This window comes from Cherax quadricarinatus, chromosome 5 (genome assembly GCF_038502225.1).
Source record: "Cherax quadricarinatus isolate ZL_2023a chromosome 5, ASM3850222v1, whole genome shotgun sequence".
Taxonomy (NCBI): domain Eukaryota; kingdom Metazoa; phylum Arthropoda; class Malacostraca; order Decapoda; family Parastacidae; genus Cherax; species Cherax quadricarinatus.
This window is the reverse complement of record NC_091296.1, coordinates 5347170-5364287: the sequence shown is the minus strand read 5'-3', so window position 1 is coordinate 5364287 and position 17118 is coordinate 5347170. Positions and strand designations below refer to the sequence as shown.

The window sequence follows — 17118 nt, the reverse complement described above, 5'->3', positions numbered from 1 at the left end:
ATTCCACAAAATCATTAAGAATCTGGGTCCAGAGAGAATCCTGCACCCTCAAAATCACAATCATACAATCACCTGCATACCATCTGATGCATAATTATTCTTAGCTTCCTTTATACACCTAGCATGGTTTCAGATGCAAACCCAAAAAGCTCTTTCACCATAACCCTAAGTGTAAGAAAAATTTTATTTACAAAGCTAAGACTATTTACAGATTATACTTATTTTTCTTTTGCTCCAGAGAATATCAAGCCATCACAATTGTGGCCAACTCTTTGGACTCTTAACTTAAGCCTTATTGTCATGGTCAACCCTGACACAGCCTTGGATTAATATTTTCCTTCATGCTGGGTACTCTAGGATTGCTACGACAGCATGTGTAGTGCACACAACCCCGAGATTTGCATTGCATTTCATCTATCACAGTGTCTGAGAGTGTCCTGCGAAGGAGGAGAGTTGCTAGTAAGGAGAGTGAAGGAAGACTGTAGCCAGCAGGGTAAGGAGAGACAATAGGATGGTGGGCCCATACGTCATTCCACCAGACACTTCCGTCACTGTGGCTGGTCGCTCTATGTCATCAGGGTCCTGAAATTATCAAATTTAGTTTTCATCTGTCAGCCAGCTGTATAGCCCTTGTGGTTTAGCACTTCTTTTGATTATAATAATGTCAGCCAAGACTATCCTTAGCGCAAAAAAAAAAACTAATAATTTATTACAAACTTTTACTGATTTAGTTATGTCTACAAAAAAAAAAAAAAAAAAAAATAGCTGTATAGCCCTTGTGGCTTAGCGCTTCTTTTTGATTATAATAATAATAATAATACAAAAAAATTAACTTAATTTTATATAACTATATAGTTAATCCTTAATGCTGTATGTAAATTAATTTTACTTGAGTGTATAAATGTATTTTTTTAAAACAATTACAGCTGTATGTGTAGCACGAAGGACACACCTGTTGTTGACGATTAAGTTCAATGATCTGCTGCTCACACTGACCGGGATCACACTCGTCCAGATCACAGATGTCACACAGTGTGGCTGGCAGAGCCTTGTAGAACTGGCGGGCCTGACGAGCTGTACCACGTAATATATTAGTTAAAACACTAAGCATACACAGATGAGTCAAAAACATTAGTTAATATCCTAGGCACACATTAGTAAATACTTTATCACAGACATATCAGCTAAACACATTAGATCAGGCACACTCATCAACCATATATAGATGAAGTTAGCACATTAGGTATAGACAGATCATATATATCAGCTATGGATATACAGCAGTTTAAGGACTGCCAACATTTTTTTTTTTAACACGCTGGCCATCTTCCACTGAGGTAGGGTGACCCAAAAAAAAAAATTTCACTATCTTTGTAGAGGCACTCCGATAAAAAAGTTTAGATGTCACTCCAAACAGCCAATATTCCAAACCCCTCCTTTATAGTGCAGGCAAACAAATATGTGAATAAAAATTGCTGTACCACATAAGAACAATCTTTGTTGTAGGCAACTTTTTGCTTTGGAAGAGTTATCATTGTCCATTAAAAGTAACATTTTAGGCAATACATCCCACTGCAATAGAAGAGCAGTGGAAGGGAGATGATGAATTAGGTGATGGAAGGGATATTTAGGGAACACTGGTGTGTAAGGTGAAGAAAGAACATAATTGGACTTTGTCATTTTTACTTATTTTGGGTTAATCCAGTAGAAGTTATGCCAGAGATGGAACCAAACTTCCTACAGTTCTGTTAAAGACTGTCAAGAACTTTGGATTAAAAGTGGCTGTAATACAGTTTTGACCAAAAGAAGATAACAAATGAGCACTTACAATCAATCCACATCTTGAAAGTAACTATTTTATTTTATTATCACACCGGCCGATTCCCACCAAGGCAGGGTGGCCCGAAAAAGAAAAACTTTCACCATCATTCACTCCATCACTGTCTTGCCAGAAGGGTGCTTTACACTACAGTTTTTAAACTGCAACATTAACACCCCTCCTTCAGAGTGCAGGCACTGTACTTCCCATCTCCAGGACTCAAGTCCGGCCTGCCGGTTTCCCTGAATCCCTTCATAAATGTTACTTTGCTCACACTCCAACAGCACGTCAAGTATTAAAAACCATTTGTCTCCATTCACTCCTATCAAACACGCTCACGCATGCCTGCTGGAAGTCCAAGCCCCTCGCACACAAAACCTCCTTTACCCCCTCCCTCCAACCCTTCCTAGGCCGACCCCTACCCCGCCTTCCTTCCACTACAGACTGATACACTCTTGAAGTCATTCTCTTTCGCTCCATTCTCTCTACATGTCCGAACCACCTCAACAACCCTTCCTCAGCCCTCTGGACAACAGTTTTGGTAATCCCGCACCTCCTCCTAACTTCCAAACTACGAATTCTCTGCATTATATTCACACCACACATTGCCCTCAGACATGACATCTCCACTGCCTCCAGCCTTCTCCTCGCTGCAACATTCATCACCCACGCTTCACACCCATATAAGAGCGTTGGTAAAACTATACTCTCATACATTCCCCTCTTTGCCTCCAAGGACAAAGTTCTTTGTCTCCACAGACTCCTAAGTGCACCACTCACTCTTTTTCCCTCATCAATTCTATGATTCACCTCATCTTTCATAGACCCATCCGCTGACACGTCCACTCCCAAATATCTGAATACGTTCACCTCCTCCATACTCTCTCCCTCCAATCTGATATTCAATCTTTCATCACCTAATCTTTTTGTTATCCTCATAACCTTACTCTTTCCTGTATTCACCTTTAATTTCCTTCTTTTGCACACCCTACCAAATTCATCCACCAATCTCTGCAACTTCTCTTCAGAATCTCCCAAGAGCACAGTGTCATCAGCAAAGAGCAGCTGTGACAACTCCCACTTTGTGTGTGATTCTTTATCTTTTAACTCCACGCCTCTTGCCAAGACCCTCGCATTTACTTCTCTTACAACCCCATCTATAAATATATTAAACAACCACGGTGACATCACACATCCTTGTCTAAGGCCTACTTTTACTGGGAAAAAATTTCCCTCTTTCCTACATACTCTAACTTGAGCCTCACTATCCTCGTAAAAACTCTTCACTGCTTTCAGTAACCTACCTCCTACACCATACACTTGCAACATCTGCCACATTGCCCCCCTATCCACCCTGTCATACGCCTTTTCCAAATCCATAAATGCCACAAAGACCTCTTTAGCCTTATCTAAATACTGTTCACTTATATGTTTCACTGTAAACACCTGGTCCACACACCCCCTACCTTTCCTAAAGCCTCCTTGTTCATCTGCTATCCTATTCTCCGTCTTACTCTTAATTCTTTCAATTATAACTCTACCATACACTTTACCAGGTACACTCAACAGACTTATCCCCCTATAATTTTTGCACTCTCTTTTATCCCCTTTGCCTTTATACAAAGGAACTATGCATGCTCTCTGCCAATCCCTAGGTACCTTACCCTCTTCCATACATTTATTAAATAATTGCACCAACCACTCCAAAACTATATCCCCACCTTCTTTTAACATTTCTATCTTTATCCCATCAATCCCGGCTGCCTTACCCCCTTTCATTTTACCTACTGCCTCACGAACTTCCCCCACACTCACAACTGGCTCTTCCTCACTCCTACAAGATGTTATTCCTCCTTGCCCTATACACGAAATCACAGCTTCCCTATCTTCATCAACATTTAACAATTCCTCAAAATATTCCTTCCATCTTCCCAATACCTCTAACTCTCCATTTAATAACTCTCCTCTCCTATTTTTAACTGACAACGAGCCAAAATTAATATGATGTAACAGGACCCACTTAATCCCTTTACCTTAAAGATTAAAAAAGATTACAGATTTTATTTCTTTGCAAAGGTTAAAATGCGTAATTACAATTTTGATTTATCATGCCGAGGTATTTCGGGCAAACAAATCCTAGTGTACAATGTTCGTTGCTCCTCACTCGTAAAATCCATCCTCCTGATTATCCTTTTCTAAATTGAGTGGATATATAGTACAAATTAAAAATTTTTAAATGAAAGGGTTGTCAACAATAAAGGCTTGTTCCTATGTTTGTTTTTATTCATATAGTAACAACATGAGTTTTACTAGTGAACACACAATCTCAATCTTAAAATAATGAATCCTGTGATACTCCAATACTGAAACTATGTACTGTGCCAAAACAAAAGCATTCACATTGCTAAACTCACAAACTAGTATTTAGTCACTTAGCCATAATACCAACTTACCTCATAATTTGTAATATTTTACAATTAAGAATAAAACTAAGTCTGCCCGAAATGCCTAGCCATGCTAAGCGTTCTAGTGGTACACTCTGTAATCACAATTTTACTACATGTAAACCACACAACCAAATTTCTGTAAACTCAGCATTGTAATCCTTATAGAGAATAAACTTTGAATATATGCAACTAGTATAAACAAGATACTGTAGAATAGGTAGCATTTGTGCTTCTCTGTTTATAATGGAGAAAAATGCTGAAGGCTAATGATCATTGTTGACCAAAAGTGATTTTAGTAATGTAATGACTATATTCCAGCATACAAGGCACTGCCCAAATTTGGGAAAAAAAAAAATAATGCAGTACTTGCTTCTAAAAGAAGTGAGCCAGTAGCTGGCTGCTTATGTGCAGTCTAGCTGAAAGAGGTGGCACCTTATGCTCCACCACCAATCGAAACAAAAATGATGAGCTCGACAGTTTTAACCATGACAAAGCAGACTTATTATATGACATAATTAGTACACATATTACTAATTAATTCATAGACCTGGAGATTGATCTATAAGACAAAATTGGCATGCAAAGTGATAGTATAGCAAACTCACACGTGTCATAATAATCATAAACCCGGACAGGTGAGGCCTTCTGGAAAGCCACCTTGTTGATCCTGTAGGCAGATACAGTAGGACACACTTCCACTGGTGTCAGGTAGTCAAAATACACCACCACACCAGAGTCATCTGTTTTCTTCTCTACCAGCTTTACCCCAGTATAGTCATACAGGCCTGCCAAATGTAAGAATATACTGTACTACACACCTTATAAATTAATGTATACAGTACAGTGAGATCCACATGGTACATAACTCTTATCACATCAAACTGAATTTTTTAAAGTTTAATGGTACTAGTAAAAGGGTGACTTAGCAAAATATCAGGTAAGATAATTCAGTAAATATTTGTCATGAGGGCAACATTACCTGTATCAGTTAAGTGTTGCTCACTGGGTTTCAGTTTTAGTACCTACATACTAAGTACAGCTTCCAATAAGGGCTATTCACTCACCAGGAATCAAGTCATTATCCACAACATATCCTGAGGGCAGTGACACATCCATCACTGCCATATTGCTCATGTTGCCTTTAATATATCTGAAATAGAGATATCACTTTATATTTCCATTACAAGTGACAAAAGCATGCAATTTTTTCTTTTAAAACACACATTCACTGCATTAAAATTGTCTGTGGGTGACGTTTGAAGTGCAACTACCTGGAAGGTTTTTCAAGCTTGCAGTCAGTTGTGGTAGACTTTTTGCATTACACAATATGCTCTACTTATCTTATTCCTTTAATGAATTTATAACAAACATTTAATTTTTTAACACTCTTGCGATCTCTCACCGAGGCAGAGTGACCTGACAAAGAAGAAAACACTGAACATGTGACAGTCACTGTTTTGCCAAAAAAGAGCTACATTACAGTTCAGATGACCCTCCAAACTGCAGCCTCCCCACCTCTCCTTCAAAGTGCAGGCACTATACTTCCCACTTCCAAGTCTCGAGTCTGGCTAATAAGTTACCTTGAATCCCTTCGTAAATGTTACCTTCCTTACACTCCAATAGATCATCAAATCATAAAAACCTCTTGCCTCTACTCACTTCTACCTAACATGGTCACACAATCCTTTTAGCTGTCCAAGCCCCTAGCACTCAAAACCTCATTAATCCCCTCCCTCCAATCTTTCCTAAGAGGAACCCTACACCTCCTTCCCTCCACCCCAGATTTACATATCTGTTATCCTATTTTTCTCCCTTCCTCATTCCTAAACTGTGCAATTAAAATCTGAAGTGGTTATATTTTAAAATATTTTTATTAACAAATTGGCCATTTCCCAGTAAGGGAGGGTGGACTGAAAAAGAAAAACTTTCATCATTGTCTTGCCAGAGGTGCACTTACACTACAGTTATAAAATTGCAACATTAACACCCCTCCTTCAGAGTACAGGCACTGTACTTCCCATCTACAGGACTCGGGTCCAGTCTGCTGGGTTCCCTGAATCTCTTCATAAATGTTGCCTTGCTTGCACTCCAACAGCATGTCAAGACCTAAAAACCATCTGTCTTCATTTGCTCCTATCTAACAAGCTCAAGCATGCTTGCTGGAATCAAAGCCCTTCACACACAAAACCTTTAACCCCTCCCTCCAACCTTTCCTAGGCCGATCCCTACCCTGCCTTCCCTCCACTACAGATTTATGCCTCTTCAAGGGGGGCTCCTTGTTGTGGTGAAGAGGCTCTTGGTCTGAGGAATCAGACCTGTCGGTCTCCTTCCTCAGACCGAACCTAATTACCCCCCAATCCCCCCCTCCCTATCCCATCCTCCCCTTTTTCCTTTCCTCCTCCCCACCCTTCCCTTTTGCCCTTCCTCTTTTTGGCCTTTGGGATTTCTCCCACAGGTGCGCTAGTTCCTAGGTAGGGGAAAGGATACCAGGGTCCATCCCATTCCGTTGAGGTTCTTGGCGGTGGCGTAGTTTGCAGTGGAACCTGGATCGCCTGGGGATGTCCCGATCCCTCTCCGGTATCCCGGAGTAGCTTTGGGTGTCTTTTGGGCGACGGGTGTATCTCTGGAAGCCACCTTTCAGATTCCGGGGGTGGTGGCTGAAGGAGGTATGCTTTGTGGCAGATATCCGACCGCCCTCTCTTATGTCCACCGAGGTAGCTCGGCAGATGTGAGGTTGCTATCCCAGATTGCTGGTTTACTGGCATGAAGGGTAGGGTATGGCAAGGGTTCCATGCTGCATTTGAGCTACTAGCGGTGCTGAGGTCCTCTTGGGAGCGGAGGGAGATTTCCGGCCCTTTCATTCCTCCTGGGAACTATTCCTCCCCGCTCCCCCCTTTTTTATTTTTATTTTCTTTTCTTCTTTCTTTTTTTTCTTAAACAAAAGGCAAAAGAGTAACCTAACCATGGAGAACCCAATCCATGAACCCACTACCCCCGGCCCCTTCTTGATACCGCAACCCACTCTGACCCTGCCTTGTTTTTAGACCACTCTTCGGACACTCCTGATGCCCCTGTACCTATTGCTGGTGCTGTTTCCTCACCCGCTTCAGGTACCGAGGCTTCGACTGACTCCTTCGATTTGTCTGACCTCCGCTCTCCTTTGACTATGCTTCCGCCCTCTCCCTCTACGGTACGGCAATTTTCGAATCGCCAGCCCATTTCACGCTGGACCAACTCCGGTCCTACTCCTAAACGCCAATGTCAATCTCCTGATGATGCTCCTTCGTTACCTTCCCATTCTACTCGGAAAAGACCGACATGTCATGCACTCCCTCTCCACACTGTTTCAGACCACACAATGGACTAAATTCTTTACTTTAAGACCGACTTCTTCTTCTGCCTATCTTTCTGACCATAGTATTGGCAAAGCGCTCCTGCATCATGTTGGTAGAGATATTTCATTTCATGCTCTCAAGAGTGGTACACGCATCGTCACTGTCCAGAATGCTACCCAAGCTCATGATCTTTCTCTCCTTTCGAATATCGATACTACTCCTATCACTATTGAAAAACATCTTTCTCTCAATTCTTGTAGTGGTACTGTCATTCTGCCCCATACCATAGTCCAACAGAATTTCCAGTCATTCTTGAACAGCTGGAACTCCAGGATCTCCCAATCCTCAAAGTAGACACTTATGTCCTTCCTGCCCGTGGGCGGAGACTTTACCCTTGCAATGTGGCTCGTTTAACTTTTGACAGCCGAGAACTCCCGTCCTCTGTATATGTCACGGGACATCAGTTACAAGTTCAAAAGGTGATACCTACACCGCAACAGTGTAGAAATTGCTGGCGTTTTGGTCACCCAGCGAAATATTGCAGATCTATAGCCGAATGCCCAGTCTGTGGTGCCGACGACCATTCTAATACATCTTGCAGTCGACCTCCATCTTGCCTTAATTGTAATGAAGCTCACCCTTCATACTCCCGCCGTTGCCAGGTCTACTTAAATGAACGTGAAATCCGTTGCCTCAAAGAGGCAACGGCAACTGCTATGGCAGTTACTCATCTCTGCCTCCAAGGGAGACTACCCAGTGTTTCTTATTCTCGTGTTTCAAAACATCCCCCTACTTCTGGGGTCCCATCTTCTGCAGCCTCCTCTGTTGTTACCCCTCCCATAGCCACTCCATCATCTAATCCTTTTGTTGTCCTTGGCTCTGACGTCCCGACTACAACTCAGTCTGTTCTCACATCTTCGCGTCCTTCCTCACAAGCCCCAGTATCAACAAGACCTCGTACAACACCTTATACCAATCGCCCCTCTACTTCTCAGAAGTCCAAAAAATCCACATTGCTGAAATCTTCTTTGCCTCTTCCTTCCACCTCCACACTTTACCTTTCCAGTCTCTGTGCCTAGTTCTTCCCCTCTCTCTGGCTCTATTACAAATGTGGAGATTCACCCTCCTCCTCGTACTATGCCTTCCACCCCCGTCCCCTCCCAGGTTTCTGCCTCTTCTGTCCCCCCCACACTTCATCTCCAGTCCCTTACACTCTTTCGTCCCCCTCTACTTTGGTACAGTCCATTACTGTCCCAATCTTTACTCACCCTCCCCCTTCTACCTCCAATATGGTCTCCCATACATCTTTGAATTCAGAAACACTTGAAGCCATTTCAGAATATATTGCAGAGACTAAACCTTCAATGGACACTGATTCACTTCCTGTTCCTTCTCTTCCCTCTCCTCCATCTTCACAACCCCATTCTTTGCAACGCTCCGTTCCTTCGCTGCTTGAACGTCTTCCAATGCCACCACACGTTGACTTTTCTAACCCCTCTAGTCCGTAGGTGCCTTCCCCTACAGATTCCTGGTATTTTCTTCATCGCCAATCATGGCCTATTTACAGTGGAATATCCGCGGCCTCAGGGGTAATTGGGGTGAGCTTCAGATGTTGCTTTCCAGGTTTTCCCCTGTTGGTGCTTGCTTACAAGAACCAAAATTACACTCGGCTGTTTTCCAACCTATCTCAGGCTATAATTTATTGTATTCTTCAGATCCTTTCTCAGATGGGACCTTTAATGAAAGTGCCCTTCTTCTACGCAATGATATTCCGTACTGTCAACTATTTGTCCATACCTCGCTGCATTACACTACAGCCCGTATCCACTTGAATAAGTGGTTTACAATATGTTCTTTATATCTCTCTCCTTCTCGAGCATTTTCTATCCCAGACTTTGCCTTTCTTGTTTCATCCTTACCACCACCACCACTTCTGTTACTTGGTGATTTTAACGCCCACTATTTCCTCTGGGGGGGGTCTCATTGTGACTCACGTGGCATCCAGCTGGAGGCTTTTCTCGCCTCTCACCCCCTCCATGTTTTAAATACGGGTACTCCCACCCATTTTGATCCTCGTACTCATACTCTCTCTTGCATCGATCTATCAGTCTGCTCTTCCTCCACTGCACTAGACTTCACCTGGTCTGTTCTACCGGAATTACATGACAGCGATCATTTTCCAATCATTCTTACTTCTCCTTCATATTCACCACCTTTCCATAGCCCTCGCTGGCAATTTGATCGGGCAAATTGGGACCTTTACTCGCAGCTCACTGCTTTTAGTGAGCTCCTACACCTCTTCTCGACGTCAGTTTATACCGCAGCTTCTCATTCTATACCCCAAACCTCAGGCAAGCATTCTCAGAAGTGCGTGCCTTAGTGGTCTCCTGCTTGTGCAGTACGTTTGAAACGCGCTGCATGGGGCAGGTACCGATACAATAGAACCAATGAGAGACTTCTTGATTTTAAGCAGAAGCGTGCGATCGCTCGCCGTGTCATCAGTGATGCTAAACGCACTTGCTGGCGAGACTATATTTCCACCATCACCTCTGCTTCCTCTATGAGTGCAGTCTGGAAAAAAGTGAGGAAATTGAGTGGTAAATACTCTCCTGACCCGGCTCCTGTTCTACGGGTTTCCGGTATTGATGTAGCAAACCCTCTTGACGTTGCCATTGAAATTGGCACTCATCTGGTCCGTATTTCCCGGGGGCTCCATCTATGCCCCTCGTTTCTTTCCTCAAAGTCGGCCAGAGAGTTAGTACCCTTGGACTTTTCTTCTCTCGGAGAAGAACAGTATAATGTGCCTTTTACACTTCAGGAACTGGAGGCAACACTCTCAGCTTGCCCATCATTGGCAGCTGGACCTGACGACATTCATATTCGTATGTTACAGCATTTACATCAGTCAGCCCTTGTAATCCTCTTACACCTCTTCAATCTTATTTGGGCACAAGGAGTTCTTCCCCAGCTGTGGAAATCTGCCATTGTTCTCCCTTTCCGCAAGCCGGGTACTACAAGACATGATGCCTCCCACTATCGTCCCATCGCTCTTACTAGTGCAGTTTGCAAAGTGATGGAACGTCTGGTAAATTGCCGTTTAATGTGGTATTTAGAGACGCACAATAGTCTCTCCGCTAGTCAATATGGCTTTCGTAAGGGCCGTTCTACCATAGACCCCTTACTATGCTTGGATACGTATGTTCGTAATGCCTTTGCAAATAATCACTCGGTTATTGCCATATTTTTTGACCTTGAGAAGGCATATGACACAACTTGGAGGTATAATATTTTGGCCCAAGCCCACTCCTTAGGTCTCCGAGGCAATCTACCATCCTTCCTTAAGAACTTTTTAACTGACAGACACTTCCGTGTTAGAGTCAATAATGTGCTTTCCCCGGACTTTATCCAAGCTGAAGATATCCCTCAGGGATGTGTTCTGAGCACAACACTTTTTCTCCTTGCTATAAATGATTTGGCCTCTGTTCTTCCACCCAATATTTGGTCATCACTCTATGTTGATGACTTCGCTATTGCTTGTGCAGGCACTGACTCATCTCATTGCAGTTTCTCTCCAGCACGCGGTCGACCGTGTTTCCACTTGGGCCACCACGCATGGGTTTAAATTTTCCAGTACCAAAACTCACCAAATTACTTTCACTAGACGCTCTGTCATCTCCGATCATCCTTTGTATCTTGTATCCCCGAACGTGATACAGTCAGGTTTCTAGGCCTTCTCTTTGACCGTAGGTTATCCTGGAAACCTCCCATTACCTCTCTGAAGGCAACTTGTCACAGCCGGCTAAACCTTCTTAAAACCCTTGCTCATCTTTCCTGGGGAGCTGATCGTCGAACTCTGCTTCGCCTACATTCAGCCCTCGTTTTATCGAAACTCGATTATGGTGACCAGATTTATTCAGCGGCCTCTCCTGCTACTCTCTCTAGCCTTAACCCCATCCATCAACAAGGATTACGTTTATGCCTTGGTGCTTTTCGCTCTTACCCTGTTGAGAGCCTCTATGCAGAAGCGAATGTTCCATCCTTGTCTGATCGCCGTGATGCCCATTGCCTTCGCTACTATGTATGCTCTCACGATCCTTCCATTTATAGAATGGTCACCGATATTAGTAGACATTCTTTATTTGTTCGCCGCCCCTGTTTGCTCCGTCCCTTTTCTCTTCACCTACATTCGCTCATCTTCCCTTCAGTTACCACCTTTATATGTTCACGTAGCATCTCACTTTTCCCTACCCCCCTGGGAAGTTCCAGCTGTTCGGGTCTGTTCTTTCTCACTCCCTTGCTCGAAAGCCCAACTGCCTACGGTGGCTTCCCTCTCTCTTTTTCTTCATCACTTCCACTCTCATTCTCATGCCATCGCTGTGTACACAGATGGCCCTAAGTCTTCAGACGGTGTCGGATTCGCAGCAGTGTTTCCGGACAGCGTCGTGCGAGGGCATTTACTATCTTCGGCTAGCATTTTTACTGCTGAATTGTATGCCATTCTTGCAGCACTTATTCGTATCGCATGTATGCCTGTGTCATCATTTGTGGTAGTCTCAGACTCCCTTAGTGCTCTACAGGCTGTACGAAAATTTGATGCATCTCACCCCCTAGTTCTCCGTATCCAACTTTGGCTACGCCGTATCTCTACCAAGCATAAAGATATTGTTTTTTGTTGGGTCCCTGGTCATGTTGACGTACAGGGCAATGAACAGGCAGACACTGCTGCGCGGTCAGCAGTACATGACCTACCAATTTCCTACAGAGGTGTTCCATTTCTGGACTATTTTGCTGCAATAGCTACCCATCTTCACACCCGTTGGCAACAACATTGGTCAACTCTGCTCGGTAACAAACTTCATTCTATTAAACCGAGCATAGGTTACTGGCAGTCTTCTTGTCATCAGTGCCGAGGTTGGGAGACCACTCTCTCCCGCCTTCGCATTGGCCACACTCGTCTTACTCATGGGTATCTCATGGAGAGGCATCCTGTTCCTCTCTGTGAGCAGTGTCAAGTTCCAGTATCGATTAGCCACATTCTGTTAGACTGCCCTCTCTATCAACGAGCACGCAGAATTTACCTCCGTCGTCTTCGTTCTACTACTCTCTCTTTACCTTCCCTTCTTGCTGATGGACCCTCCTTTAATCCTGACTCTCTCATTGACTTCTTGACAACGACTGATTTACTCCACAAACTCTGATGATGATACCTTTCGCACTCCCCTCAGCCCTTTCTAGTTCAGTCTCTTGCTGCCCTTTACCCTTTCACCATCCACTGCCCCGCTGTTATCCGTAACCTATTACTCATCCATCTCCCTTTTGCCACCTGATGCCCTCGCTTCCTTCCTGCCCTGCAGCGCTGTATAGCCTTTGTGGCTTAGCGCTTCTTTTTGATTATAATAATAATACAGATTTATGCACTTTAAGTCATTCTATTTCATTTCATCCTTTCTACGTGTCTGAACCACCTCAACAACCCTTCCTCAGTCCTTGGGATAATAATTTTGGTAATCCCACACCTCCTAATTTCCAACCTACGAATTCTCTGCATTATATTCACACCACACATTGCCCTCAGACATGACATCTCCACTGCATCCAGCCTCCTCCTTGTTGCAACATTCGGCACCCATGCTTCACACCCACATAAGAGCATTGGTGTGACTATACTCTCGTACATTCCCCTCTTTGCCTCCACAGACTCATCTTTTCCCCCTTGTCAATTCTACAATTCATCTCATCTTTCATAAATCCATCTGCTGAGACATCCACTCCTAAATAAATGAATACATTCACCTCCTCCATACTCTCTCTCTCTCCAATCTGATATCCAGTCTTTCATTACCTAATTTTTTTTATCCATCACTGTACTCTTTCCTATATTCACTTTTAATTCACTTCTTTTACACACCCTATCAAACTCATCCACGAACCTCTGCAGCTTCTCTTCAGAATCTCCCAAAAGCAGTGTCATCAGCAAAGAGCAACTGTGTGTTAGATTAATTATCTTTTATCTCACACCTCTTGCCAACACGTGAGCATTCACTTCTCTTACAACCCCATCTATAAATATATTTTACAATATGATCACAAAATTAAAGTAAAATTATATACACAAAAGTACATAATTACTGGTAAACACACTCCTTATCATACACACACTGGGAAATATAGAGAAATGATGATAATAATACAGTGGACCCCCGCTTAACAATCACCTCCCAATGCGACCAATTATGTAAGTGTATTTATGTAAGTGCGTTTGTACGTGTATGTTTGGGGGTCTGAAATGGACTAATCTACTTCACAATATTCTTTATGGGAACAAATTCGGTCAGTACTGGCACCTGAAAATACTTCTGGAATGAAAAAATATCGTTAACCGGGGGTCCACTGTATATACTGTTACAAATTTGTGTACAGTATATCTGATTTTAGATGAACATTCAGACAAACAGTAACATAGATAATGCACAAAATTGAGATAGTGTAGTGTATATCCATGATAATTATTTTTAACTTCCTTATTTCTGAATAAAAGCATTAATGAGAATGTTAATTACTTTGATCAGTATCTTAAAGTAAATTAAGAATATTAGCACTTTGTTCTTACATTATTTATTTGTATAAGATTAAAAGTGCTAGTCAACAGTTTTTCCATTCAAAATGCTGATCAATTTACCTTAAGAATTTTTTACTTTCATTATGAACTTAATGCTGTCATGACTTATTTACTGTCATATTTATGAAACTATCAGCACAATTTAATCTGAAACAATTCAGAGTCAGCTGTATTCCATAAACCATATCCTTAATTTGGCCTTACATTATTTCCTTTTGTACAGTGCCTGCACGCTAAAAGTGGAGTGAAGATGTAATCTAGAGGCTGATCTGAATTGTGATGCTGGTACCCTTCTGGCAAGACAGTGATTGAATGGGTAAGTGTTATCTTCTATGTGAGATGACCAGAATATTAAAAAAAAAAAAAATTGTCTACTGTACCTCATTCTTACTATTTTGATCAATGGAAACAGCTTTCATATCTTGTATGCTGATATTATTTTTTTGCATGTATTGTGGATCACATTTGAGTCAGATTGCCAGAAATAAAGTGAGTCAAGTTCTAAGCCAGTGTGTGAATAAAGTTTAAAGAGGAACTGACCCAGTACAAGTGGTTAATCTGAGGCGGTTGGCATCAGTAGTAACATCCAGTTGGGGGTCGAGAGAAAAGGCAGGTTTGGGTCCTGTGACTCTTACATTGTAATGGTAAGTCACCTGAAGCACTGCCACACCTGTTCCAGATGCTGACACCTCCACCTTGTCAGTGTCATCAGGTAGCTGCAATAAAATTAATTACCACACTACACAGCTGTCACAATATTGTTATCTTATTAATATTAGCACAGATTTATGAATTACCAAAAATTGACAAACAGATGGGCAGGATATTAAAACTCCATATTTTTTTTACTGATGAATATGATACAATGACTGTCCACTAAATAACTGGAATATAGGGTAAACATAAAAACATCATTCCACTGATATTTTGGATAAATTGAAACCCCCATGTGTTCTGAGGTAGGTGTTACAAGTAGTGATTAGATATAAATCTAATCTTTCTTTCTTTCAACACACCGAGGCGGGGTGGCCCAAAAGGAAAAACGAAAGTTTCTCCTTTTACATTTAGTAATACATGTATATACAGGAGAAGAGGTTACTAGCCCCTTGCTCCCGGCATTTTAGTCGCCTCTTACAACACGCATGGCTTACGGAGGAAGAATTATGTTCCACTTCCTCATGGAGATAAGAGGAAATAAACAAGAATAAGAACTAGAAAGAAAATAGAAGGAAACCCAGAGGGGTGTGTATATATGTGCTTGTACATGTATGTGTAGTGTGACCTAGGTGTAAGTAGAAGTAGCAAGACATACCTGAAATCTTGCATGTTCATTAGAGAGGGTGTGGTAGGTAAGTTTGGGGTGCCAGGTGTAAATGATAATGGGAGCCCTTTGATTGAACTTTGTATAGAAAGGGGTTTAGTTATAGGTAATACATATTTTAAGTAAAAGAGGATAAATAAGTATACAAGATATGATGTAGGGCGAAATGACAGTAGTTTGTTGGATTATGTATTGGTAGATAAAAGACTGTTGAATAGACTTCAGGATGTACATGTTTATAGAGGGGCCACAGATATATCAGATCACTTTCTAGCTGTAGCTACACTGAGAGTAAAAGGTAGATGGGATACAAGAATAGAAGCATCAGGGAAGAGAGAGGTGAAGGTTTATGAACTAAAAGAGGAGGCAGTTAGGGTAAGATATAAACAGCTATCGGAGGATAGATGGGCTAATGAGAGCATAGGCAATGGGGTCGAAGAGGTATGGGGTAGGTTTAAAAATGTAGTGTTAGAGTGTTCAGCAGAAGTTTGTGGTTACAGGAAAGTGGGTGCGGGAGGGAAGAGGAGCGATTGGTGGAATGATGATGTAAAGAGAGTAGTAAGGGAGAAAAAGTTAGCATATGAGAAGTTTTTACAAAGTAGAAGTGATGCAAGGAGGGAAGAGTATATGGAGAAAAAGAGAGAGGTTAAGAGAGTGGTGAAGCAATGTAAAAAGAGAGCAAATGAGAGAGTGGGTGAGATGTTATCAACAAATTTTGTTGAAAGTAAGAAAAAGTTTTGGAGTGAGATTAACAAGTTAAGGAAGCCTAGAGAACAAATGGATTTGTCAGTTAAAAATAGGAGAGGAGAGTTATTAAATGGAGAGTTAGAGGTATTGGAAAGATGGAGGGAATATTTTGAGGAATTGTTAAATGTTGATGAAGATAGGGAAGCTGTGATTTTGTGTATAGGGCAAGGAGGAATAACATCTTGTAGGAGTGAGGAAGTGCCAGTTGTGTGTGGGGGAAGTTCGTGAGGCAGTAGGTAAAATGAAAGGGAGTAAGTCAGCCGGGATTGATGGGATATAGTTTTGGAGTGGTTGGTGCAATTATTTAATAAGTGTATGGAAGAGGGTAAGGTACCTAGGGATTGGCAGAGAGCATGCATAGTTCCTTTGTATAAAGGCAAAGGGGACAAAAGAGAGTGCAAAAATTATAGGGGGATAAGTCTGTTGAGTATACCTGGTAAAGTGTATGGTGAAGTTATTATTGAAAGAATTAAGAGTAAGACAGAGAATAGGATAGCAGATGAACAAGGAGGCTTTAGGAAAGGTAAGGGGTGTGTGGACCAGGTGTTTACAGTGAAACATAAGTGAACAGTATTTAGATAAGGCTAAAGAGGTCTTTGTGGCATTTATGGATTTGGAAAAGGCATATGACAGGGTGGATAGGGGGGCAATGTGGCAGATGTTGCAGGTGTATGGTGTAGGAGGTAGGTTACTGAAAGCAGTGAAGAGTTTTTACGAGGATAGTGAGGCTCAAGTTAGAGTATGTAGGAAAGAGGGAAATTATTTCTCAGTAAAAGTAGGCCTTAGACAAGGATGTGTGATGTCACCGTGGTTGTTTAATATATTTATAG

General features: G+C 42.1%; 1 protein-coding gene across 4 annotated transcripts in view; it reads right to left on the bottom strand.

Moving 5' to 3' along the window:
• Positions 1-237: 237 nt before the first annotated feature.
• LOC128684935 (thioester-containing protein 1 allele R1) overlaps positions 238-17118 on the bottom strand; it is a 105242-nt gene continuing 88361 nt past the window's right edge. For all 4 annotated transcript variants that reach the window (XM_053771302.1, XM_053771300.1, XM_053771303.1 and 1 more), the window contains 5 exons: positions 14761-14936; positions 5331-5416; positions 4872-5051; positions 953-1074; positions 238-582 (listed from right to left, as the gene is read on the bottom strand). In XM_053771302.1, coding sequence (XP_053627277.1) covers positions 457-582; positions 953-1074; positions 4872-5051; positions 5331-5416; positions 14761-14936 — 690 coding nt within the window. In that variant the 3' untranslated portion in view covers positions 238-456. The remainder of the gene's footprint in view (positions 583-952; positions 1075-4871; positions 5052-5330; positions 5417-14760; positions 14937-17118) is intronic.